Below are 25,786 nucleotides of genomic sequence, written 5' to 3' on the forward strand. Positions count from 1 at the left end.
GGGGGGTGTGGCTCCTAGCAGACCGGGGCCCCGCGGGGTCAATGGTGGCTGCGGTGGGGTATGGTGCGCACGTCGCTGTAGCGGCCCTGCTCTGTTGAGGGGCCCGGCCGAGGGGAAGGTGGGTGGGGGCCTGCGCCGCGGGGGGCGGGGGCAGCCTTGGGGCAGGGGCTGGGGGCGAACTGGCTCCTGGGGGGCGGATGCGGGGAGGGGACGAGGCCGGGCTGCTGAGGGAGGCCGCGTTACGGGGGGAGGCTGGGGGATGGGTTGGGGGATGGCTGGGGGCATTAAGGGGAGGATGGGTTAGGGCTGTGGGGGCTAAGGGGAGGCTGGGGGATTAAGGAGGATGGGTTAGGGCTTGGGGGATGGGTTGGAGGGAGTCTGGGGGGATTAAGGGGGATGGGTTAGGGCTTGGGGGATGGGTTGGAGGGAGTCTGGGGGATTAAGGGGGATGGGTTAGGGCTTGGGGGATGGGTTGCAGGGAGTCTGGGGGATTAAGGGGGATGGGTTAGGGCTGGGGGGATGGGTTGGGGGAGTCTGGGGGGATTAAGGGGGATGGGTTAGGGCTTGGGGGATGGGTTGGGGGGAGTCTGGGGGCATTAAGGGGGATGGGTTAGGGCTAGCTGGAGTGGTTGGAGGTAGTCTGGGGGAATAAGGGGGGAGGTTTAGGGCTGGACAGATCGGTTGGGGGGAGTCTGTGGGGATTAAGGGGGATGGGTTAGGGCTTGGGGGATGGGTTAGGGCTGGGGGGATGGGTTGGGGGGAGTCTGGGGGATTAAGGGGGATGGGTTAGGGCGGGGGGGATGGGTTGGGGGGAGTCTGGGGGCATTAAGGGGGATGGGGTAGGGCTTGGGGGATGGGTTGGGGGGAGTCTGGGGGCATTAAGGGGGATGGGTTAGGGCTTGGGGGATGGGTTGGAGGGAGTCTGGGGGATTAAGGGGGATGGGTTAGGGCTATGGGGATGGGTTGGGGGGAGTCTGGGGGCATTAAGGGGGATGGGTTAGGGAGTGGGGGAGGGGGTGGGGGGAGGCGGTGGGGATTGAGGGGGATGGGTTAGGGCTTGGGGGATGGGTTGGGGGGAGTCTGGGGGGATTAAGGGAGGATGGGTTAGGGCTGGGGGGATGGGTTGGAGGGAGTCTGGGGGAGTAAGGGGGATGGGTTAGGGCTGGGGGGATGGGTTGGAGGGAGGCTGGGGGATTAAGGGGGATGGGTTAGGGCTTGGGGGATGGGTTGGGGGGAGTCTGGGGGGATTGAGGGGGATGGGTAAGGTCTTGGGGGAAGGGTTGGGGGGAGTCTGGGGGGATTGAGGGGGATGGGTTAGGGCTTGGGGGATGGGTTGGGGGGAGTCTGGGGGGAGTAGTTAGGGCTGGGGGGATGGGTTGGGGGGAGTCTGGGGGATTAATGGGGAGGGGTGAGGGCTGGGGGGATGGGTTGGGGGAGTCTGGGGGGATTGAGGGGGATGGGTTAGGGCTTGGGGGATGGGTTGGGGGGAGTCTGGGGGGATTGAGGGGGATGGGTTAGGGCTTGGGGGATGGGTTGGGGGGAGTCTGGGGGCATTAAGGGGAGGATGGGTTAGGGCTTGGGGGATGGGTTGGGGGAGGCTGGGGGCATTAAGGGGAGGATGGGTTAGGGCTGTGGGGGGAAGCCGGGTGGCTGTAATGTGGGGGATACAGGGAGGGGGTGGTGAGAATAAGGCTACAGATTCTTGTGTGGTGACGTGTGTTAGTTTGTGTCTCCCTAGCCGAGCCATTCTGCCTTGGAACCCAGCCCCCCTTTGGGCTACACAGCAGGTGAGCTAGGTAAAGGTGTTGTTCCAGGGCACAGTATGGCTAGTCGAGAACAGATGCCTCTTGCTGTAGAAAGATGGTGCAGTTCTCTCTAAGATCCTCCTCTTTTCTTGGGCTCTACAATGGAAAGTTGATGTTTAAACCAGCATTGCCGGGATTCAGAGTTAACACCACTTTTGTGATAAGCAGGATAGTTCACAGCCTTTTCAGACATCAGGCCACTTCAGGCTTGGGCAGACGTCACTTTGGAACACTTTAGGATATTTTGAAGGTTTTCTGTGAGGTTGACTATTATTTGTTTGTGTTACATTAGTAGCTAGAGGTTGACGATTATGAATTTATTGTGCTAAGTACCGGACACATGTATACTGGAAACACTGGCTCTACTCCAGAGAACTGGATGATGAGGGCTGTAGGATTACATTTTAAAAAAAATGAAAGTGTTCATTCTGCCATATGGCAGCCTCCAGGAAAAAAAAGTAATAGTTCATCACCTCACGAAGAGCTGTCACAAGTGGAGTTCTGTAAATACATCTACCTTTCTTCTTCAAGTTGCCCCATGACAGCAGTAGCCTGTTTCAGGCATTGTTCCTAGACTGGCACCCATTAAGCTCTATGGAGTTAAGGACATCTTAAAGAGAAGTGTTGCATTTAGAAAGTTTTTCACTCTCCGTGCTTTTTCTTTAGTAATCTGGATGGAAAAACCCTTTACATTTAGTGCATGTAGTTCTTAATTACTAATCATACAGCAATGTACCATAGCCACAACTGATAGTTTCTTCACTAGATTGTTGATAAACAGAGCTAGCATGAAGACAAAATTAGTAGTACATCCCTGCAGAGGTGATTCCTTCAGTAATTCAGCCAGAGGTTGTCCGTCTATTACAGGAGTGGGTGAGTAGTCAAGGATCTGTGGCCTGCAATGTGCAGGAAGTCAGACTAGATGATCAGGATGATCCCTTATGACCTTAAAGTCTGAGTATTTGGTTTTCTGGCGACTGAGGAGATCGTGTTTATGTGTAAGATTCCTGTGATCTGAGAGCTCTTCCTGCCTGCATACAAAAACAAAGCACCCTTGGAAGTATGGTGGTAGAATGCTTGTAGGCACTCAACCACTGACAGTTTGGATATCTACTAGTTGGAAGCTGATAAAGTTCTTTGGGGCGTCAGCAAAGTGCGTCCTCTTCTACTCATAGCTTTTCCTAATAGCTATAGAGTGAAATGGATGCGATTCTTGTAGGTTTCAGTGCTGCCCAAAGGGTTCTGAAAGGAAACAGCAATACTTATCTAAGTCTAGTCATTTTACTTGTACTGGAACTTGGGAAAAGGTCTGAGAAGCTTCAGAGATCCTTAAGCTCTCTGCCTGCAAACTAGGGAAGATAACACTTTTTGGGGGTTGCAGTCAGTTCAAATTTGGACAATAAACTCTTTTAAATAAATGCCTAAATTCTGCAGAAGTTGATGTCTTAAGTCCTATCTGCTTGACTGTTTAATCAGTTGAAAGTGAGTACCTTGGTGAAATAAGTCACATTATGAAGGAAAGATAGTCAAGGGTTTGGAGTAGTACTTCACAGTTCAGTGTCAAGCTCTGCCTTTAATTTGTCATGTGGACTTTAGCAAGTCACTGCACCTCAGTGCCTCAGTTTCCCTATCTGCATAATGTGAACTTGACTATCTAATTCCTGGTGTGGTGCTCCAAGAGACACAAGTTTTCTTTTTAAAAATCACCTTTGTCTCAACACATTATCTCTTGTTACAAATAACACCCCCAAAATACTATAACTGACTTTTTAATTTTTTTTTTCATTTGGAATCTTTGATAACACTACATGGGGGGATACCTTCACTGCTTGACTCTGTCAGTGAGTTTCTCCTATTTATGTGGATCTTTTACACAGAAACAGTGTGGAGAAATGGGTGTTTGATTGTGGGTGGGGGTTTTTTTAAGGAAAAAAATAGGCAAATGTGATTCAGACTGCACAATCTGGCAGGGGGAAGTACATCTCACCTTTTTGTAAATTGATAAGATTTCAAATTGATGGTGTCCCTTTAATGTTTTTAAATTGATCTGAGATCATCAGATGAAAAGTGCTGTATCAGAGCAAAGTACTGGTTCTGATTGTTTTTCTTTTGTGATTGAGATGAGTACAAGAAAGCTAGTGATGACCAAACTTAAGTTAGAGTTTTGAACAAGCTAGCCCTGTCTGCACTATGGAAATCCTTGAAAAATGTCCCATGGCTACAAACACCAGTGTTTTGTAATTTTAGGAGCCCTACTCTAAGTGTCTGACGCTGTTTTTAGTACCTCGCACCTATCGGGTTTGGGGTAGCATGATGATGAAAATGGTGGTGGCACCCATCAGGCTTTTTGCACTAAGGCTGCCCCAGCATTTCATACACCTGCTGAACCAGTATTACCAACCATGGGAGATAGTTTTAAAGTTTCCCTAGTTAGGGATTCTCTTTACAAAGTTCGCATTTAACTGTGTAGCTGGAAATGAAACCGGGGTCTGCCTTGGAATCACACTATCAGTTTTGTTACATCAGAATAGTTATTAGCTAAGTAAACTGGGCTAAAACTTAATGGCTTAGTAACAGCAACCAGCTTTGAAAATCTTGCTAGACCTATTTCTCTGACACATCATATGTCTCAATTTATTCATCATGAGTTAAAAATAAAAATAACTTTTTTGTTTATCCTCTCACAAAACAAGAACAAATGATGTTCAGCAAAACAAAGGTTGAAAATCTAAATGAATACAAGGAACTGTTTTCAGCCTATGAAACACATTACCTCAGTATATCCCTGAGGCCAACAGCTTAGCAGGGTTTAAAAATGGACATTGCTATAGTTGTTACATTAGTAAGGATTTTTAAAAAAAAACACCAAAGAGTTTGGAAGTGAGAAACTCATGTGTCAGGGTATAAACCAATCTCTAACTAATATATCAGGAAGAAGCTTTCCCAATGTTTTTTTGTGACTGTCTCTGAAAAATCTGGTATTAGCCACTATCCGAGATGGCGTACGCCATGTCATAGGTTTCTATCAAGATGCACTGTAGGATGGAAATTTGCAGCTCATACTGCCGTTGACTAATCCCTGATGCTTTTAACTTTCAATCCGCCCATAAGATACAAACTAAATTATACTGGGCGAGGGAGGTGGATTTAGACTTCTGTCCTAAACAGACACATTTTGATCTGTTTTTCTTTTTTGCCGCAGAATTTAACAGTATAGTATTGTGATATTTCAAACTTCATCTTCTGGAAGTTATCAAGGCTAGAAAAATCCTATAGCCAGTGGGGAGGCTTTAGCTGTCAATTCCTGCAGACCAAGTCCTGATCCTGAAGATGTTTATGCATGTGCTTAACTTTTCTACTTAATAGGAGCCTTGAGTGTGCAAGGTTTAGACTCCAAGTCTTGCAGGTCTTTTCTGTTCTGATGTAAGCATTGTGAATGATGATAGATGCTTAACAATCAAGCATGCCAGTCAAACTGAGGGTATGAAATAAATCCAGCCATGGGGTGGGGAGGGACTATTCGAGACTTCTTTTCCTGGGGTATTTATTTACAAGGCTTTTGAAGACCAGTTCTCTTATCTCTCCATTACTGATGGCTTTGTTTTGTGCTATGAGTCGAACATTAAATGGGGAGCATGAGGTAGATCTGTTCCTTAAATATAATCCACATCAGTAGAAATCCCCCTGACAATGCTTTAAATCTTGAAGAAATTGTGTGTGGGAGGGTTAAAATAAAGGTTTTAAACTAGGCATTTCTAAAAATACCTTATAGGTTTCAGATCTGTTGAAAGGTTTAGAAAAGAAAACAGTTTAGAAGTTGATACACTATTTTTATATGTGAAAGTTGTGAGGGAGGTAATTAGAACTAAAAGAATGTTTAAATTGTTTAGAATTTGGTAGTTGGAGAGACTAAAATCTTCACTTATTTTTCATACCTGCCTTTCATCTCTTGTTACTTTACTGGTGAGATTGGATTTGGTGTGTGCCATTTCTGGTGTTGAGGGTGCAGGGAGAATGCCATACAGAATGCGTAGAATCTCCCTCACTACCTCAGAAGTAGATCCCTGCTGTGCACCCTGGTGGGACTTCTGAAGAGTTAAAGAGGAATGATTGCACCCAACTTGGTGCTGTCCTAGCCAGATAAGAGTCCCCTCTGCTTACAGAGCAGTGGGGATGCCTTGGGCCAGAGTAAATGTTTTGACTACAAATACCTTGGATTCAGCAGTGAGGAAAAAATCTCTGACAGCCGTTTGTTCTGAAGAGTTAACAGTAACCATCAGTATAAATACTGCGTAGCATCAGCCCTGTCATAAGAATCTCCTTTACTTATCATTCAGCAGCTCATCCAGATGACATCACTGAGTGAGCCTCTCAGTATTTTACAGGAGGAAGCAGAGAAACTAGTACACGTTCCTGATTGTTCAACATTTCTGAGTATACACAGGCCACTAAGTAGCAATAAATAGAAGTAAAAAGCAACCTTTCATCGTCAGCATTACAAATGCAGGTTAGTTGTATTTCCCCTAGTTTTTGAGAGTGAGGGGAAAGAGTGAATCTCATTATAAGCTGCCATCTAAATATCTGGACTTCCTGAAGGTAAAAATGCTGACTTATCTTGCTGAAAAATGAGAGTAACATTGAAAATGATCCAGTTTTTCATTTTTAAATGGCATTTTCATCTTTGTGCTCCAGGATGTGGCTACTACGAGCACGTTTTCATCATGCTTTCCGTAATGATGCTGAAAACACTTTTGTCCTACATAAAGTCACAGTTAAGCTGTGGCACCAGTTGAGGGGAGAACCTGGTTTTTGATAACTGTTGTACATAGATTATTTCCCTAGAGTAAAGGGATCCTCTGAGCGTACTGATTTTTTTTAGGATTGTGATGTGCTTAGGTTGGACAATTTTGCATGCAAAAGACTAGCCCTAATGAAATTGCGGTAGCATACAGAATACACGCACAACGTGTGGCAGTGAAAGGCAGTCTGCAACTAAACTCTTGTCACTGCAGTGTGTAGTTACACATCTGGCCAGGGGGAGCCTTTCACTGTGGTGGGGAAAGGCTCTGGCAGCGGGACAGTGCACTGCTAAAAATAGCAGCATAGGGGTGAGAGGTATTGCTTGGGCATGTAGAGAACTGTAGGGTATATACGCTGGGGGGGGGTCAGATGTGTAGGGAACTCTGCTCTACTTGCCTAAACAGTGTCTCACCATCTATACTGCACTGGGTGTGCAGTGTCTGTACTCTGTACACTGTACACTGCAGTAAATGTAGGTATAGCCGGAGTCTCTGCCCCTTCACCCCATCTACATTCTTATATGCCCTACCATCACCAACATACCTGAATCCTTTATCCCTTTCCAAAAGGAGTTCATGAGACGGGACAGCTGCCATAAAAAGAACGTATCATGTATTAGGGAAGGAAAGATGTTCTTATGGTTGAGGCCCTGGACTCAGACCCATGGGGCATTGGTTCAACTTCCAACCCTCCTTACTGGTTTCCTGTGTGTCTTTGAGCAACTTATTTAAGCCTAAACTTTCCTAAGTGACTTGTAATTTTTGTGTACCCATTTTGAGACAGCTTAAAAGGGCCTCATTTTCAGAAGGCATACGCTCAGCTTTTTCTGAAAATCAGGCCTATTTTAAGGTATATATTTTATTTTAGTTGTATACCCAAAAATGTGGTACCCCAAATCAGTAGTTTCTCTTAAATGCTTACTTTATCTCTCTGTGCCTTATGGTGCCATTTGAAATATGGGGATGATGAGCCTTTGTTTGTCTTGTCTATTTAGATTGCCAATTCTTCAGAGCAGGGACTACCTTTTACCATGTGTTTGTACAGCACCTAACACATTGGGCCTGGTATTTGCTGGTATAATACAAATAATAAATAAATTGACAACTGCCAACTCCTGCTGAAGTTGATATCAGGCTCAGCTCTTCAAAAGATTGAACCCATACTGATAAGAGAAAGGTGTGTTAAACTGATCCTGCCTAATCTTGAAATGCTGACCTCTCCCCAAAGGAATCAGGAGGGCTCGGTCAAGTTGCAGTGGGGGAGGTTTAGGTTGGATATTAGGAAAAACTTTTTCATTAGGAGGGTGGTGAAGCACTGGAATGGGTTACCTAGGGAGGCAGTGGAATCTCCTTCCTTAGGGCTTGGCTACACTTACAAATTTGCAGCGCTGCAGCAGGGTGTGAAAACACACCCTCTCCAGCGCTGCAAATTGCGGCGCTGCAAAGCGCCAGTGTGGTCAAAGCCCCAGCGCTGGGAGCGCGGCTCCCAGCGCTGTACGTTATTCCTCACAGGGAGGTGGAGTACGGACAGCGCTGGGAGAGCTCTCTCCCAGTGCTGGCGCTTTGACTACACTTAGCGCTTCAAAGCGCTGCCGCGGCAGCGCTTTGAAGTGTAAGTGTAGCCAAAGTCTTAGAGGTTTTTAAGGCCCGGCTTGACAAAGCCCTGGCTGGGAGGATTCACTTGGGGATTGGTCCTGCTTTGAGCAGAGGGTGGGACTAAATGACCTCCTGAGGTCCCTTTCAACCCTGATATTCTATGATTCTATTTCCAGGGGGTTTAAATGCAAGCAGAATTGGGCTCCAAATAGAGAATACTTAGCACTGACATGATGGTTTGTGTCAGTAGACACCAAAGTATGTTAGAAAAGAGGAAAAGCAGGACTATGTCAATTTTACAGATGGGGAGATTGAAGCACAGAGGTTAAAACCATCATGCCAGCAACATGCTCTAAGTAATAGCAACAGATTTATTCTATGAACAATCTTACACTTGCATCAGTTTTATGTATCATTCTAGAATACAGAGCTATAAATATCTGGATTAGGGGCATAACTTTATATTGGCAGAATAAATCTTGAACTTCGAGGCTTGTAATATATTGCATGGGTTTAAACTGGGAGTAGGACTTTCGATGTCAAGTTAATTAACTCTCTTCGAGGAGGATCACTCTAACACTTGTAAAGCATTTCACTTGCTTCACCTGCATGATGGCCAAGCATTGTGACTTTTTGTGTGGGTGAAGACTGGGAGGGAGGTGTCTCTCCCTTGTCACTGAATACTGCTGCTGGTCACTGGGAAAGCCTCTATTCAAAATGAAACCAACTAAGCCCTAATTACAGGAAATTCCTTACGGACATCAGTCTTACAGTGGCACTGATAACTATAGTAGAACCTCAATTAGTGCTAATGAGTAGGAAATCCGATTGCAAATTACTTATTAATGTACAAGATTCAGTAAGACATGAACAAAGAGCATATATAATGCACCATAAAATAGACTTAATTTCTTTGACAACGTTCATTAACTTGTTGTTACATTCATAATGTTCTGAACTGTATTTTTGTAGAGAAAATGATGTTTGAGTAGTAGGCAGCCTCATTTCAATGTTGTCTATTGCTTTTAAATTTTTGCTGAGACGTAGGAAGAGACTACTTTCATGTGTCAGTTTAAGGGGCTGGGTTAGCAGTGTCATCTTTGGTCCAAAACTTTTTTTTTCATAAACGGGTTTTAAAACCCTGAATATAAACAGAAATAGTTTGATTACATTTTAAAATGTCTTTTTGTAAAGTGTACCTTAAACTCCTGTCTGCAGTGTTGTTAACCCACAGGCAGTCTTAATTGTGGCATTTCGTAACTTTGGAGTGCTTGACAATAGCAACATCAATGTTCTTTTAACATAGGTTTTGGTGTGCAGTTTCCTAGATTTAGGAGGGGAAAATCAGACTGAAAAAAACTCCAAATCATCCAAATCATCATCCTTGGAAACAGATGAAGCATTTTGGCTGAAATTTAAAAACAACAACAAAAAAATATTCACATGAGTCAGACACTTGGCATGGAAAATTTCAGCCCAAATGGTTGAAGCGTGGCAAAGCTTTATAAGCAACTAAAAGTAGGGTTTATAATGGGCAGTGTTGGACAGCCTTGCCTGCCTGAAATAGGCAAATGTTTCTGTATCTTGTTTAAATGTTTTTGAGGTTCTCTATAAACAGGTTTGTTTTAACAAGTTTTTTTAATCCCTCACCTTTCAATTTTGTTGCTACATGCAAAATGCACCCCTCTTCTGAGCCTTTTGACCAAGAGCAAGTATAGTATCTGTTTAGTATCTATCTGCTGTTACTGAGTTGGGTTCTGTGATGGACTCTAATAGATCTCGCTCTCTCACTAAAGATGTCCTACAAGTGGCACTTTGGAATCAAAGTGAATTGTGTTCATTTTTATGTTGAGTTAATATTTAATGTTACATTTTTCAGCTTGTGGAGTCAGACTCTTATCTCCTATACCTTATGTATCTTGAAGGATCTGTATTGCTCATAAGTGCAACATTCTGTTTCTAGTATTCCTTATGCAACTGAAACTCGAATCTGGCCTCCAGTATCAGTATTCTCTTCCATGTATCTTTTTTGGACAGGCTGTTCCACAATGGATGGAGGAGATAGCACTGCTGACCTTGTAATTAACAAAAGATTTGTGTCTGAATCGGAGCTAGATGAGCGGCGGAAGAAAAGACAGGAAGAATGGGAGAAGGTTCGAAAACCTGAGGACCCAGAAGGTACTAGGATATAGTTTGGTAATTGCAGGAAAGAGAACCAAAGAATATGTAACTGTCTCTACAAAAATCAGAGGAACCAGCTGCTATGCTTGTGAGATTATTTAAAAGCTTTAAGGGGAGGCGGGGGGGGGGAGGGGTGGTGGATTAAAAGCCATGCTTACTTGTTAAAAAATAATAAAAAATAAATAATCTAAGATATGTTCTTGTCTCTTGCTCTCTTCCCGTCTCTCAGAATGCCCAGAGGAGGTGTATGACCCACGATCACTATATGAAAGACTCCAGGAACAGAAAGACAAGAAACAGCAGGAGTTTGAGGAGCAGTTTAAATTCAGTAAGCACCAGCAAGTTATTGTTCTGAGCTGAAGCCCAGAAAAGTGCCACATCTTTGGTAACTTTGAGATACCTGGCCAGATGGATAGCTCTTTCCTGTCTGATGCCTTATTTGTCCTTTTTCAAAGCACAGGTTTCTTACATCACGGTCACTTGGAAAATAATCAAATGGGTGGATCGTACTGCTGCAGTGCATCCTAAAATATGCACAGTAATTATTTGCATTAAGAGAGCATTTGGCATGGAAGGAATTAAGTTACTTAAAAATGTCCATCAAAACTCACATTCCTGTGAAGTATGGAATTAGATTATGCAGCTCAAGAAGCTGAGGCAGAAGGATGTTGGAATTAGTAGTGGAGCTGGAAATGGAACCCAGTTTTCGTGACTCCCCATCCTGTGCTTTAAACATTAGACCACTCCCCGTGGTGTTTTGTTTGAACGGCGAACCGCGGCCACTGGTTGCTGAGGACGCTCCAGGTAAACAAAACATCTTGTGGCCCGCCAGGGGCTTACCCTGAACAAGCTGCGAACCAAGTTTGGGAACCACTGTTCTAAGGAAAAGTGAGAAGTTGGGTAAGAGAGCTTGAAGTCAGGTGCTACAGGAATGATGTTTGAGTCAGTTCTAGATTGTTCTTTTGAACCAGTGCTCCAGAGTGAAAGGGGACAAACAGTAGTTAGAGATTTAATCTTTCAGACATTTAAAAGAGATGCCCTGACTGCTTGAGGTGCTTTAAAGAGCGTATGGTACTCTTTGCAAGGCTCAGGCTTTGGGCAAACCCCAGTTTGGGTAATTACATTCTGCCTAAATCTCTACCCTGCTGTTGCCACATCAAATGGAATTCTTCTTTCTCCATCCTTGATAGATGCATAATGTTACAGTGCTCTGTTAGAACCAGCACTGCCATGCATGGTGCTCACTGCCTTGAATAGCGCAATTGATCGCTAGTGCTTGTTAGGATCCTGTCCATAATGAAATTGCTTTTTAGGGGAAGGATGGCAAGGCTTGATTAGTTTAAAATCTGTATTGGTGGCTCCAGAGAGTTATGACCAATTTACCTCAGTAAGGGGGACTGTTGGCCTGACGCAGATTGTGGGGTGGGGTCGGGGGGGAAAGTGTAACATTAAGGCACACATTCTGCTGTATGTGTGCCCAACGTGTATTGACTTCATAGGAATTGTGTGGACGTATGAGGGCAGAATTTGGCCCTAAGAGCGATACAGATATGTTGACTCACTCTTAGCTATAATGAGCAGGTTTGAACATTTTTGAAATAAACAGATTTATCAATATTTGGCCATCTTCTGAAAACAGAACATTAAAAAAAAATTTTTTTTAAAAACAACTTTCCATTAAATAAAATCTTGAACAGAAATCTTCATGAGAAAATGTAGCCTGTTCTTCAAAAAGACTTTGGGGGTTTTCATTTTTCTGCATTGTCAATTTTGATTGGTTGGCAGAGTCACATGGTGGGATTGTTCTTCAAATCTAGTTAATTCTTGTTTTAAAAACATTTTAAAAATCCATGGGAAAACCTAGAAAATGAAAATTGGGCCATTGCATAACATCATGAAATGAAAAATTCTTTGGAATCTAACAAAATTCTGTCATTTAATTTGAGTAGTTCTAGTTATAATGTAAACATAAACATGGTTTCTTAAATACCCAGTGTACTTTATATGTTTGTGTATACAATATATGAAGCAGATATAAGCAGTCGGAAGAAGATAGAACAAATAAACAGTGACAGTATCTTGCTTCTCTCAGATTGTTCAGGAAACCTCATATTGTAATTGACAGAATATAAGCAATATATTAGGACTGCACAGAATCAGACTTCCTTGCAGGATTTGCTGCTTTTAAAACAACCAGAAAAAGGACTCATTGCCATATTCTGGTGCTTTTAAAAGAAAGATACTTTACTACAACTCTACTGAACTGCCATTGTGCTCTGTTTCCCTTCTGAACAGTGCTGAGCGCAGAGATGTTTGTGTGCATGGAAGCCATCTCCTTTCTGGGGTCTTGAATGAAGCGCTGCAGCTGGTAAAAGTTGTATAAGACACAGAACAAATATAGTATGGGCAGCAGCTATTCAGGCTTCCTCATTCTGCCCCATGGACGTCCCTCAAACCCAATACCAGTGGGACAGTCTTTACATGGAAGAGAAGAATTCAGTTTCCATTCAGATTCAGCCCTGGGTACCTCTGTTGACACTGCTGTCAAGGATGCCAATTGTAACAAAAGACAGTTCTACTGGGAACTGACAGACAACCAGATCATTTCATGTTGGCCACCAAATAGCTATCAGTTTGTCAGCCGTGACCTAGGGGTCAAAGGCTCCTTGTAGCTGTCTCCTATCTAAACCAGCTTGTTTCTCTTGCCCAATTATGCTGTGTTTGTGACAGCTCAATTTCATTTCAGAAAAAAATTCAATATAGCTTAAAGATTGGACTGAGATGCATCACTGCACTGGATAGCAGGAGTAGGTTGACTAGAAAGGAAAGTGCTGTTGACACACATACCTTGTTGATTGATAATGCTGGGGAAAGTGCCCATTCTTTTCAACGTGCTCATTGGTAAGCTTTAAATATATATATATATATATTGGTAGACAGTTATATTGGGGCTAAATTCTGCCCTTGATTGTGGTTTAAAAAGTTTATCCAACACCTGCGAGCCAGAAGACTCGCGTACCAGACAAACATTGACTCATAGGAGAGCGATACCAGTAAAATCTAGGGACAACCACTACTGCCTTGGCAGCTGCTGCTTATAGTTTTATATACCAAGCACCTGCTGAGTAAAACTAAGGTTCTTGTCAGTTTCATGCAGTCAGTCAGAATGGGACCAGTGAACCTGACTAGTGTCTTATCACTTGCTGTTGCTTCTGAGGAAAGCTCTGAGCAGTAGCAGACACATTGGAGACTATTGGTCTGGAGACTCAGGGAGCAGTACTATATTCTTCACAACTGTGAGAACTGGAACTTCTAAAATTAAAGACTTAAATTCAAGAAAAATTGACTTTGAGGCCCCACCCTTCCTGAAGCTTGCCACTCATCAGATTTTTCAGGCCCTGCCTTTTGAAGTTATGTGGGACTTTTATCTGAGGGTAAAATACGGCTCTTAAATATGTAAAGTCCTAAAAATCATATTTAGGAATTAAACCTTCATGAAGCTAAAACCAGTGAAATTTGGCCAGTTGCTGTAACTGAAGAGAATTTTCGGTCTGGCCACAGACACCGTGGGCTTGGCTTTTTTAAGCCTTTCATTAGCTCTCTGAAAATGTGTGGCTTTGATGGAGTGATTATCCTTTGCATAACAAGAGATTCAAAGAACCTTCTAATAAGCTATCTGTACCCTATTTGGAAGAGCACATAGGATACCAGAATGGAAATTTAGAGAGTAAATACATTGATAGCTACACATGATACAGTTAGCTAGTTTAGCTTTTACTGTGGTTATAAATGTGGTTGAGTATATGTTCAGTAAACTATCATGCTACGTTTGCTTTGTTCAAAAACATGTGTCTGAGGCCTGGTCTACACTAGAAAATTAGGTTGCTCAGGGGTGTGAAAAATCCACATCCTTGAGCCATGTAGTTAAACTGACCTAAGTTCCCCTGTACACAGCGCACGGTTAATTGAAGAATTCGTCCAACTACCGCCTCTTGAGGAGATGGGTTGCCTAGGGGAGAACCCCTCCCATTGGCATAGGTAGTGCGCTGAAGTGCTACAGCAGTGCAGCTGCAGCATTTTGAGTGTAGACAAGCCCTTCATTTGAATATGCTTGGGAGCTCAGCTTTGCTAATCTGGAAACCCATTGATTAGAAAATCTTTAGCCTGGAGAAGTTTGTTCTCTCTCATTAGTTAGAAAAACAAGCTGATTTTTGGGTGGTTTGTTTTCTGAAGGGTCTGATATATGCTTACCTTTTTTTTTTTAAACTGACAGCATGATCTACTGGTTAGAAGAGAGAATTGATAGTAGCCATGGGTACTACTTCCTACCCTACCAGTGATCGCTTCCCCTCTCTGCTTTAGTGGTACTATAGATGCTACCTGTAAAATACCTGTGGATGATTATCTACCTTTTGAAATCCTTGGATGAAAAGTACTGTTGCATGGTCCTCCACTCTACCAGCTTCTTAAATGGCTTTTAATTTTTGCTTTGCTTTATTCAGAAAATATGGTAAGAGGCTTAGATGAAGATGAGACAAAGTTCCTCGATGAGGTTTCTCGGCAACAAGCGCTAATAGAAAAGCAACGAAGAGAAGATGATCTGAAAGAACTAAATGAATACAGAATATCCTTTGCATTGAAATGTCTCGCCACTGGTCTGAGTAGAAGGTTATAAGACAGGGAGTTACAGTTGGGTTGTGCTGCAATCAGACTTTGTTGTCCACACACTTGTTTTTCCTGCAAAGTAGTTTTCTACACAGAAGTGTATATGATGATGATCTGCCTCTGAAGTGCTTTCTTTTGTTCTTATTTTGGATCTCTCAGAATCTCAGCTTTTTTGGTCATGTCTTCAAAATTTTTCTGTGCGCTCCTGTTTCCTTCTAATTGCTGTTATCTTCTTCTGATATTTCACACTGCTACAAGGATAGAAAGGGAGGATGTATACAGAAGGATGGGCTTTCCCTTTTTGCAACCTCTGCTTTATCCTGCACCTAGTTTAAAAAGCAGATCTGCTTTCACCAAGCTGGGGTTTTTTCAGATGTACATTGATAGGTTTAAAATAGCCAAACTGTTTGAAGTAGCTATTGAATTATTGCCTTTCTATTGCTTTTGCAATATTTAAGGCTGTTCATGGAGAAGTGCTAGGGATGCTCTTTTTCTCCCAGCCTGAGGGTTAAGCCTGTCCGTTCTACTGTGTTTCTATCCCTCGCCAGACCAACATGCTGGGGACAATCTCAGGACCTCAGACTGGGCTTGCACATATGGCAAAGCATTGAGCTAGTTATGACTGCCTTTAAGGTTGAAAGGAGAGAATTGTTTCCTCTCATCTACCAAGATGCTGATGGTTCCTCCCTTTCTGTTCGGTCATGATCAAGCCCATTATGTTTAAGTAATCAGTGGCTGATGTGCAAACTCTGACACTTTGGTGCAAGTTAGCAGGGGGACTAGAGGGGGCTTGAAGCAGAACAAGGAGGGTCAAACTCCTCACAGGAGGAATGAAGTGGGGAGAGAATCAGGTTGATACTGGTTTTCGATAATATGTATTGGAAATTCATCGCTTATCCATGAGACAGGAACCGCCAACATCTAACTTGGTAGGATGTGCTAGTCCGCCCCAGCTCCTCTTTTTGTAAATGATGCGAGTACCATTAGAAATCACAAAACTTAATGTGGGACATAGCGGGCACGTTTGCATATAGAAGTTTCCTTCGATTTATTCGGACTGATGATTCACGGGATATATTTAGTTTCTACCATGGCTGCTTCAGGGTGTGCTGAATATTGGGATGTTCATGGCAGCTGCTTCCACAGCACAGAGCTGACTGCACTAGCCAGGTCAAACAAGTCCAATAGTGAATCATGCTAGCCTAGAAGGAGTCTTGTGTGCCCTCTGTTAGCTAAGTAATTGACCCCTGATGTTACTGGGCAGCGTATCTTCCAGCGTATCTTACTGTATCAGTAAGCTCAGTCTTTACAGCCTTAAAGTATCATCTGTTTTTGCATCAACAGGCCTTGCTATATACTACAAATTGTAGAATCCATGTCCTAACTTTGATACTGTCAATAAGAATTTTTAGCCTTTCACCCTATATTTGTTATCCTGTTTCAGTTTCCTGGCAGATTGAGTAACTCCAAGTGGCCCATCTTAAAGTTCAAGCTAAGCTACTTTTAGATGGTGGCATGGAGTTTTAAACGGAAGATTGTTTCTGCACTGTGAGATGTAAATGGATTATTAGTAATTGTGTGACTATAGAGCTCAAAATGTGGTAGGATGCCATTGTCCCTGCCCTAAAGTCCTTCCTGTCTAAAAAGAAGTGGATCAAAAATGTTGCTTTGGTCATTCCATCAGACTTCCCCAGCATTACATCCAGTTTAAGCTACGCAGAGGCACCAGCCCACAGCACAGACCTAGATCAATATTCTCCTTCCATGTATGCACTGTAATAGGTGAAAAATGTGACACCACCCTATGAAACTGTCTCAGAACGATTTAACATGCTTACACCTTGAAAGTCATTTTAAAAGAAAAAGTGGATTCCAGCTGTAGTTTGTCAGATAAAATGTTGCCTGAAGTAGGAATTGAAATGGCCAGCTCATAACCCCCAAAGCCCACGGTTAACACTGGGAAAGGGTTCCAGTTATGGGTGCTGCTTTAACTAATTCTGTCTCTAGGTAAGTTGTGAATGTTCTGGGTTTCTCTAAAATTAAGCGTGACTTAGACTCGGGGTTACCTGGCTGTGCTAACCCAAGGCGTGCAGATGTATTAGGAAAACTGAAATAACTAATTGCATTGTCTTATAGCTCATAACTTGATAGTCATGAATACATATTGGCTACAGACAATGGTTGAGAATTTCAAAGCATTCTAGGGGATTTAGATGCTTACTTTTAATGGAAGATGTGTCTGAATGGCCTACATTGCTTTGTGACAGGTTTCAGAGTGGTAGTCCCTGTTAGTCTTGAGCTCTGCTCAAATAGATTTATTAGTCTCTAAGGTGCCACAAGTACTCCTTGTTCTTTCTACATTGCTTTGAAATCTCAACCATTTTTTACTTTTTAAAAGTAAAATTCAGGTTTGTATTTTAATGCTCTGTTCAACACAAAGCAAAACTTAAGGGTATGTGATGTTTGTAGGGGTGTGTATATTAAACATTGCTTCTTCTGTACTGCAGAAGTGACTGACTACTCAGTTTTTCCCTGATAAAGAACTTTTAGCTGTCTGCCTGTATTATTTTTGACGCTTCTTATAAATAGTTTTGTAAACACATTTTTGCTAATTTACTAAACTCTAATTTACTAAACCCATTTGCTTTACTAATTTGTATTACAGTAGCCTTAGAGGCCTCAACTGAGATGAAGGCCCATTGTGCCAGACGCAGTACAAACATACCGAGAGAGAGATCCTTCAAGAAGCACTTGCAATCTATTTAGATAAGACAAATGAAAAGCATGAGAGAGGAAATATCCATATAATCTTAGAGCTCTCTGAAAAGGAAGTCCTGCCAGTCATCTCTCCCATAAACTATATTGTAGGGCAACTATTTTTATGCTTGTATCCAGGATTAACACAACGCTCTGTACATATGTTTTATATAGCTTTATGGGAGGGAAAAGTAATTTTGCTTGTAATGTCAATCCAGCAATGGGAACTTCTGCCCATAGAGCTAATTTAGCTAAAACCAGCAATGGGTGCATCAGTCTCTCCAAATGGATGTTTAGTTAGTGGCTGAGGATTTTGGAGGTATGGTTGCAATGTTTGCAAAATAGCATCCTTTGCCATGGAATCTGTAGATAGAAATTACACTTCAGCTTGCTCATAATGGCTTTAGCTAGCCTAGTATTCAGGTGTAATATAGCAATAGAAATAGAAGATGAAGAGCCTACCTCACTTACATAAGTGAAAAGAACCACATGTTGCAACATGAAACTGTTTTAAAGAGGTACTGCCTGTCTAGAGAGAGCATTTATTACTGCAAGTGGCCACAGGATGGCACCATTGTTCCATGCCTTTAAAAAAAAAAATTTTTTTTTAAAAGCCACTCAGCAGCTACAGCTCCTAGTGGCTGTTTAGTTGTTGAGAGGGGGAAGAAAATCACAAACATGACAGACTGGCTTATTGATGGTAACTATGTCCCTGGAAAAATCAAATAAGGAATGACCCACGTTATGAACTGGAAAGATTAAAACAAAGCTTTAAAATAGATGTTCAAAATCTCCAAAGTATGTGTGTAAATACACTTTAAAACAGAGTATTTGCACATCTACTGCCTCTTTACTGACATGACCTGCCAAGTTTGACGTTTACTGTGTCCTGTGTCTTCCCTGCAACAGCTGATGCTGTCTTTTACTTATTTGTGCAACTCAGATTTTTGTGGTGTTTATATGAATTTGTGCTGTCCGCTTTTTCAGGGAATTGTATCAGTTCCGTCTTTGACTACTGGAGTTAAGGGTAATTTTTTTTATTTGTAACCTTGTAGGTTACACTGTTTTTGTAGGTAAAATTATAAAACTTTCCAGAAGATTTTTCAGGTCCCCATAAATACCAGAGTAATGCATTAGTAGCAGAAAGGAAATGAGGGGGAGGGGAGTATTTTTTCCGATGGGTCCTTTATCAGCCCAGCCGCTGCCAAACTGGACTTCTCCATAGGAAGAGAACCAGTTAGTGTTTCTGCAGACTCTTGGGTGTGGCTTAACATCTGAAAGCCAGCCCTTGAGACCTATCCAGACTTGCCTGCTTCGTTATGGGTTGCACCTGCATCCCACCTTTCAAATGTTCTGTTATAGGCTACTCATTTCCTCTGTGGGCATTGCTGGAACTGGTACGTGATGCTACTCGTTAACAGTGGGGGCAGCATAAAGAAGCGAAATTAGGCCAAAGAGAATGTGTTTTTTATTTCTGCGGCAGAGTTGTTCTTAACAGGTGCTTATAAGCCATGGCGGGGCATTAGAAAATGTAACATACGTTTTATGGGATGACCTGTCCTTTAAGATTATTACTTTATTACTTGTATATGAGGACAGACAGGTTTAAGCCACTCGTACTTGACCAGCCAATAAGTTTGTATTTCACTGAGGAAGGGAACTTCTGGGCCCTCGATCTTTTGCATTAGTAGTTCGCAGAGGCCTTAATTGTGTTCAGGGCCCCCGTTATACTGGGTGCTCACCATGCACAGGTACACACAGTCCTTGCTCCAAGGAGTTTACAGTCTCATTGAAACAAATCATTATCTGCCTTGTCCTCGTGTTGAGGACAAACTGCTACAAAATTCTCTGTAAGAAAGAAGATTCCTTCACTCCAGCTTTTTGGTTTTTCAAAGGTCTGGTTGACTCTTAGTCCAACCACATTCCACCCTGGCAGGGTTAATTTTCAGGCTGTCCGTGAAGGAAGGAGCCTGCTGTGTGATCAGTAATGAGGCCAGCATAAAGGGAGGAAAGAATTTATAAGAAGGCCTTGTGATATGTAAGGCTAATTCGTTCTGCTTTATGGTAGACCAAGTGGGATGAATTCTCCTGGGGCTGCATGGTTGCAAAGTGGAGAGGAGAATTTGGCCCACTAATGAATTCTCTCTCCTTCAGAAAGGTTGGGTTGGGAAACAGCTGGTCTGTAACAAAAGTGTCTCGGCCCAGGGGGTGGCAGGAGGTCCCATGTCATCTTGTGCTTGCACTTTTTTCCCCTTGCACCCTCCACCTGTCCCAAACTTTTTAAAAACGAGAGAGGACACAGGCCTATAGGATAGCTCCTCTGGTGCCAAGAGCACTGCATGTTGGTCCAGTACAAAGTCCTTTCCTTGCTATCCTGAAGTAGCTGATGAGGAGAATTCCCACTATGCATCTGCCACTATAGCCTGCATCCCTCTCTGCCTGCGAGTCCTCCAGGAACAGGCCTGGCATCGGAACACCTGCGCCAGCTCCTGAGGGTAAGGGTCTCACACTGCTGGCATGAGGTACCTGCTTAATGCCATTCAACAGGCTTGCACAGGCTTATGAGGCCCTCAAGCTGTGAATGAACCCCCAGGCCAGACTGAATGTAATGCAGAGGAACTGTCCTCTCTCACATCCTGGTTGATCCTTAACTGTTAATTCACAGCACTCTCGCCAAAGTGGGCGTCAGCACGGACCCAAAGAAGGAAGCAGAGAAGAAACTCACTGTGAAATCAGTAGAAAATAAGAACAAGTTCTCTCAGGCAAAGCTGTTGGCAGGAGCTGTGAAACACAGAAGGTTAGTTTCACACCTCTATAAATTCACAAGGGAAGGAACGGAGTTAGCAGTATGGAGTGAGGCAGGCCAAAAGCTGCCTTTGGGAGATTGTCAGAGGTGTGAACCTTAGCAAAGAGAGGGGGACTAGCATGTTTCTATAAGTCTCCCAGACTGGGGGGAAACTAAGATGATTCAACTAGACAAGGCTTCAATCATCTCAGATGGTGTCAGCGTCATTAAATCCTATATTTGGATCTGAAAATGGCCTATCTTCAATCTTATTCATGCCACTTGTATTGAGTCAAATGATTTGCATCACATGTCAGCTTGTTTTATTGATACCTAACTGCATAATTTTGACTGTTGGTGTAACTCATTGGGACAATCTGCTCCTGAGGGCAATGTGCAAGCTTCTCTTGTTCTCCACCAGTTTGGCTTGACAGCGTGGTTGCAAAACCCTCGCTTCCCAAGGGATAGGGCAGTTTTATGTCAGTGGCCCATCAGCTGTTTCGCCTCTGAGACTCCCATCTTAGCTACCCGTTACAATATTGTGTAATGGGAACAACTGTCCTGTAGGAACTGGACTATGACCATGTGTTCAGGCTATGGAAGTGCAACCAGAAGTGTGACTTGCAGCTCACGTAGACACACCCATTCTGGCTAGCTCGCTAAAATGATAAGTGAGGACGTGGCACTGTGGGCTGTGCAAGCCCCCTGGGTATGAATTCACATGGCTAGCTAGCTCTGCTGCATCCTCAAGGCTGTTTTTTAGCGAGCTCTCTAGACTGAAGCTAGCACAGGTATGTTTACATGAGCTGCAAATTACACCACTAGTGGCAGCACAGACCTAGCCTCACTCTCAAAGACAATCAAACAGTCCTTCTGATAACAATGACTCTTGTTAATTAGCATCTAGAAGTAATCTGGTTGTAGTTGAAGGTATAGGAGGTTCCTTCAGATGCTTCTGACTTGTGGTGAGTATTTCATCCCCAGTGAAATAGTAACTCATAATCTAGGAAGCTGGCTTTGGTAAATTCAGTATGGGAATATCTCAAAACTCCTCTTCCAATCCATGATGTACAACTTGGACCGGTTTTTACAAGGGAACAAAACTTGGATGGTAGCTATCACCCAAAAGAGCTATTTTTCTCCCTAGCCGTTGGCATCTAAGCAGCAATTTCTGGCATGTTGCTTGATGGCACATCTGATGGCTACAGATGGCATCTATTTGAAAAGAGTGTTTCAAAATTGACATGTCAGTGCCTTGACATTAAGACGTTTCTGAAGTCAGTCACTTTTTTCTTCTATTTCAGGCTATCTGAGATTAAGTGACGCCTCAATTTAACATCTGTCTGGGCATTATAGACTTTCCTTGCCAATAAATGGACATGTATTATTGCAGGTTTATTCTGTGACTAACTTTTTGATGCAGGGAGAGGCTTCACTGTCCCCTCAGATGAAGGAGAAGCGTCTTCACATTTACTGTTGGTGTGCTACATAATGTTGCTTAACAATTCCCAATTAGCACATGGGCAGAGGAACTGTCTGTCCTCCCTCAGGGATAGCAGGCACTTCTATACAGGAGAGTTGACTAGCGAAGGGGTGACTGGAATGATTTTTCTAATCAGAAGCATTTGGAGGAGTACAGAAGTGACAGCTCTGAAGGAAGAGCCCATCCTTTGTAAGCAGGCTTGTATTCTCTTGGTGAGATGAATGCTGTTCCTCAGTATAGAGAGATGCAAACTTATTTGGGGGTTTTCCTGTGCACAAACTCTTCACTATTTCAAGATTAATAGTCTCAGCTAGGTGGGCAGCCCTGCCACTAGTGCTGTGTTCCCATACAAAAGACGTGGCTTTGATTCCTAGATCTGGATTTCTACTACCTAACTTGGCAAGGGATGGGAATACAGAATAGGCAGTATGCTGAATGTCTGGATACTAGTGATCCTTCCCAACTAGCAGCAAAATTATCAAGGTAGTGGGCTGGAATTCTCTTTGGCACTCAAGGCAAATCTAGTTTTATGATTTTTGCAGTTATAAAGTGACTGTTTTCTGACTAACCAGGTGACTCCACTTTCTCTTACAGTTCAGAAGGCGGTAACAGTGTGAAGAGACTGAAACTAGACACCGACAACGACAAGAATCAAGGTGCGTTCTGGCCTTGGAGTTTGATATGTACAGTGGTTTATATCTGGGAAGTCATAACTTATTTGCCAGTGTTATTTGTTATAAAGGCTCTTATCTTTCTCCAAGATTGAAACTAATTGGACTGTGTTGCATATAGATCTTTTTTTTTTTTTCCATAGTACTCCCAAGTATTTCCAAATGCTTTGCAAAGCAATAGATGGTCATTGTGGCTTCGGAAGCCCAAAGCCTCAGAGATATTTAGGCACCTAACTCCCAGAGATAGGTGCCTAAATACCTTTGTTCTGGGCAGGACAAACTTGGCAGCCATTTAGAAACTTACAGAAATGCAAACATGATTAAGACAAGGCTCCACCATGGAGGTTTACTATTTGACCGTAGAGGGCCATTGGTCTGGGCTATGGGATTCTCTGCAAACAGCCAAGGGATATTTTGCTTTTGTATGGAAAATGACCATTCATGGACAGAGTCGGATAGCAGCCCCAGTTTTCAGGGGGATGAACATAGAATCCCTAGCAGTTTAGTTCCCTTTCACTTCAGATATTTTTAAATAAAGCTTCATAAAATTCTACCACACAAGCACTATAATCTGTAGTGCCTATGTAAACACAACTGCCAACAAAAGGTAGCATTGGTGCAAAATGAGGTAGCAGTGAAATTCTAACTACTTAAGGAGCTGGGCAATCCCAGGAGTTAAGATAACTCAACCACATGATATGTCCAAATAAAAAATATCCTGATCAAGTATGTGCAGTGTGGTTGGGTGAACTTTGTGAATGGAGCTTAATGCTTGGGATTCCCTTCCCTGAGTGCTCAGGATTTCGTTACTGCTCGGTTTTGGCTTGGTTTTTTTTAAAGGGGAATCCAAAACTGTTTGGTGTTGGGGAACTCACAAGTTTGAACAACAAGACTTAAAAGTCCCTTGGTCCTGGGCCAATGCTAAAGGCTACTTGACCTGGCAGCTCTTCCTATGCAGAATGTAGGCTGAGCAGCTGTTAACAGACTAATCCTTACCTGAACGTGTGAGTGCTTTGCTTTTTGGAGCTTACAGGCTCCAGTGGCCTCACCCATAGGGTATGTCCAGACTACCCGCCGGATCAGCGGGTAGCGATCGATTTATTGGGGATCAGTATATCGCGTCTCATCTAGACGCGATATATCGATCCCCGAATGCACTCCCCGTCGACTCCGGAACTGCACCAGAGCGAGCGGCGGTAGTGGAGTCGATGGGGGAGCCACAGCTGTCGATCCCACGCCGTGAGGATGGGAGGTAACTCGAAATAAGATATGTCGACTTCAGCTATGCTATCCCCGTAGCTGAAGTTGCCTATCTTACATCGACCGCCCCCCCCCCCCAAGTGTAGACCAGGCCATGGAAAGAGATGCTCACAGCAGGAGTATGCTTAAGAAGGGGGTGGGGGAGTGGGGAGTTCATGCCTAAAGTGGTCAAATTTAAACTTTTAAACTACTGATTTCCCTGCTTTTCAAATCTTAGTAAGATGCACAAAGGAAGCTGAGTTAGACACATCTTCCTTCAGCCGTCCTTGAGCTAGCTGGGAACTAGTTTTGTCATCCAAAGCAATAGGGGCAAATGGGACTCCTGCACTCAGCTCATCAGGAGGGTTGACCAAAATCAGAACTACTCCCCTTCTGGGCAGTGGACTGGCCTAGGAAGTTTCAGCCTGAGACAAACGTGTTTGAGAAAGTTGTGGGCCACCAGAAAAAAAAGGAAGTGGAATCAAGCTGGATTCCAGTCTTCGTTGCCGTGGCTGCTATTGCCAAGAGAGAATAGCTTTTACTACCTAGACACCTCGGCCAGCATGGAAGTAAGCTGTATAACTACACCCCAAGGCACATTCTGAAACTCCAGCCATTCAGTTAACTGTGTTTCCAGCACTCTAAAAGCTAACCAGCTGTGGAGTGCTGGAGCCGTTGCTTTATTCCACTGCTGGAGTAGGCCTTCTCCCAACCCAGTTAGTACATGGCACATATACGAAGCAGAACCATTTAGTGTTCATGGAATGCATCAAACTGGTGGTCTTAGAAGGAAATCCTGCCTTCCCAGGCCCGGACTGACTAGTGATGAAAAGCTCGGGGTGCCGGTCCTTCCTACTGGAGGAAGTTTTAGTGTAGCAAAGCTGCTTTAGCGGTATTAGGTAAGTACAGTGTTCAAGTGGTAGTAGTATATGAATAGCATCTGGTTACGCTCTCTCATTAAAAGCTACGTGTGTCTCATGCTCTTGCTTTTTGAAGAGCGCAATGATTTGTTAATGTGTCTTTCAGAAAAGCCAACTTGTGTTCCACTCGGGAGCAGCTCCGTGAGTGGCTCTGCGGTCCACTGCCCCTCTGCAGCTGTGTGCATTGGCATCCTTCCAGGCCTTGGCGCCTACTCAGGAAGCAGCGATTCTGAGTCCAGTTCAGATAGCGAAGGCACTATTAACTCCACCGGAAAGATTGTCTCCTCGGTCTTTCGTAGCAACAATTTCTTTGATGGGCCATAACATAAAATCCCTCCATGTCAATGTAGCTTGGAAAGATAGTTTATGCCCTAGAGGGTGAAAGATGCATCCTTTCTCCCCCAGGATACCCTTCCTAGCTAACCTCTCAAGATTAACCTTCTGGGTACCCTCACATAACCAAAATAATCAATCGATGTTCTCTTTCCCCAAAGCTTCTTCCATTTCTGAGGTGCATACGAGCCTGTTTGATAGGTTTCTACTCTAAAACATTGAGGGAAAATACTGCTATTGTAACCAAGATGCGGGGTGGGGGGAATGCAGGAGAAAGCCTTCTCTTTTAAAGTTCTTATGGAAAGAAAGATTTTCCTGGTGATTGAAGATGGGTTTTGTTTTGTTTTGTCTTGTCATGACCAGAGGCTAAAGCATTCACTTGCAGCACCAAAGGCTTGTAAAAATGGCCATGTGTTCTGTTTTTAAAATGTCACTTTTTATTCTGTATTTGAGAAGTGGCGGCAGAATAAAATCAAGCAGATGGTGGAAATGCAGATTGCCATGACACTGTAAAGAAGTTTGTGTGACATGATTAAAGAAATTCTGAATGCA

The 25,786-nt window shown here is 43.3% G+C and overlaps 1 protein-coding gene across 3 annotated transcripts; it reads left to right on the plus strand.

Moving 5' to 3' along the window:
* Positions 1-25,786, plus strand: PSME3IP1 (proteasome activator subunit 3 interacting protein 1). Of its 3 annotated transcripts, XM_044987393.1 has the most exons (8): positions 43-118; positions 1,739-1,787; positions 10,238-10,378; positions 10,611-10,709; positions 14,884-15,005; positions 20,467-20,600; positions 22,666-22,727; positions 25,008-25,786. In XM_044987393.1, exons 3-8 carry the CDS (start codon positions 10,249-10,251, stop codon positions 25,223-25,225), a joined length of 765 nt encoding a protein of 254 aa, XP_044843328.1. In that variant the 5' UTR covers positions 43-118; positions 1,739-1,787; positions 10,238-10,248; the 3' UTR covers positions 25,226-25,786. The 3 variants fall into 3 exon arrangements, with proteins under 3 accessions (XP_044843326.1, XP_044843328.1, XP_044843327.1); XM_044987391.1 differs by lacking the exon at positions 1,739-1,787 and having other exon boundaries at positions 1-118; XM_044987392.1 differs by lacking the exons at positions 43-118; positions 1,739-1,787 and adding an exon at positions 6,157-6,312.

The sequence above is a fragment of the Mauremys mutica genome, chromosome 14 (assembly GCF_020497125.1).
Source record: "Mauremys mutica isolate MM-2020 ecotype Southern chromosome 14, ASM2049712v1, whole genome shotgun sequence".
NCBI classification, from domain to species: domain Eukaryota; kingdom Metazoa; phylum Chordata; order Testudines; family Geoemydidae; genus Mauremys; species Mauremys mutica.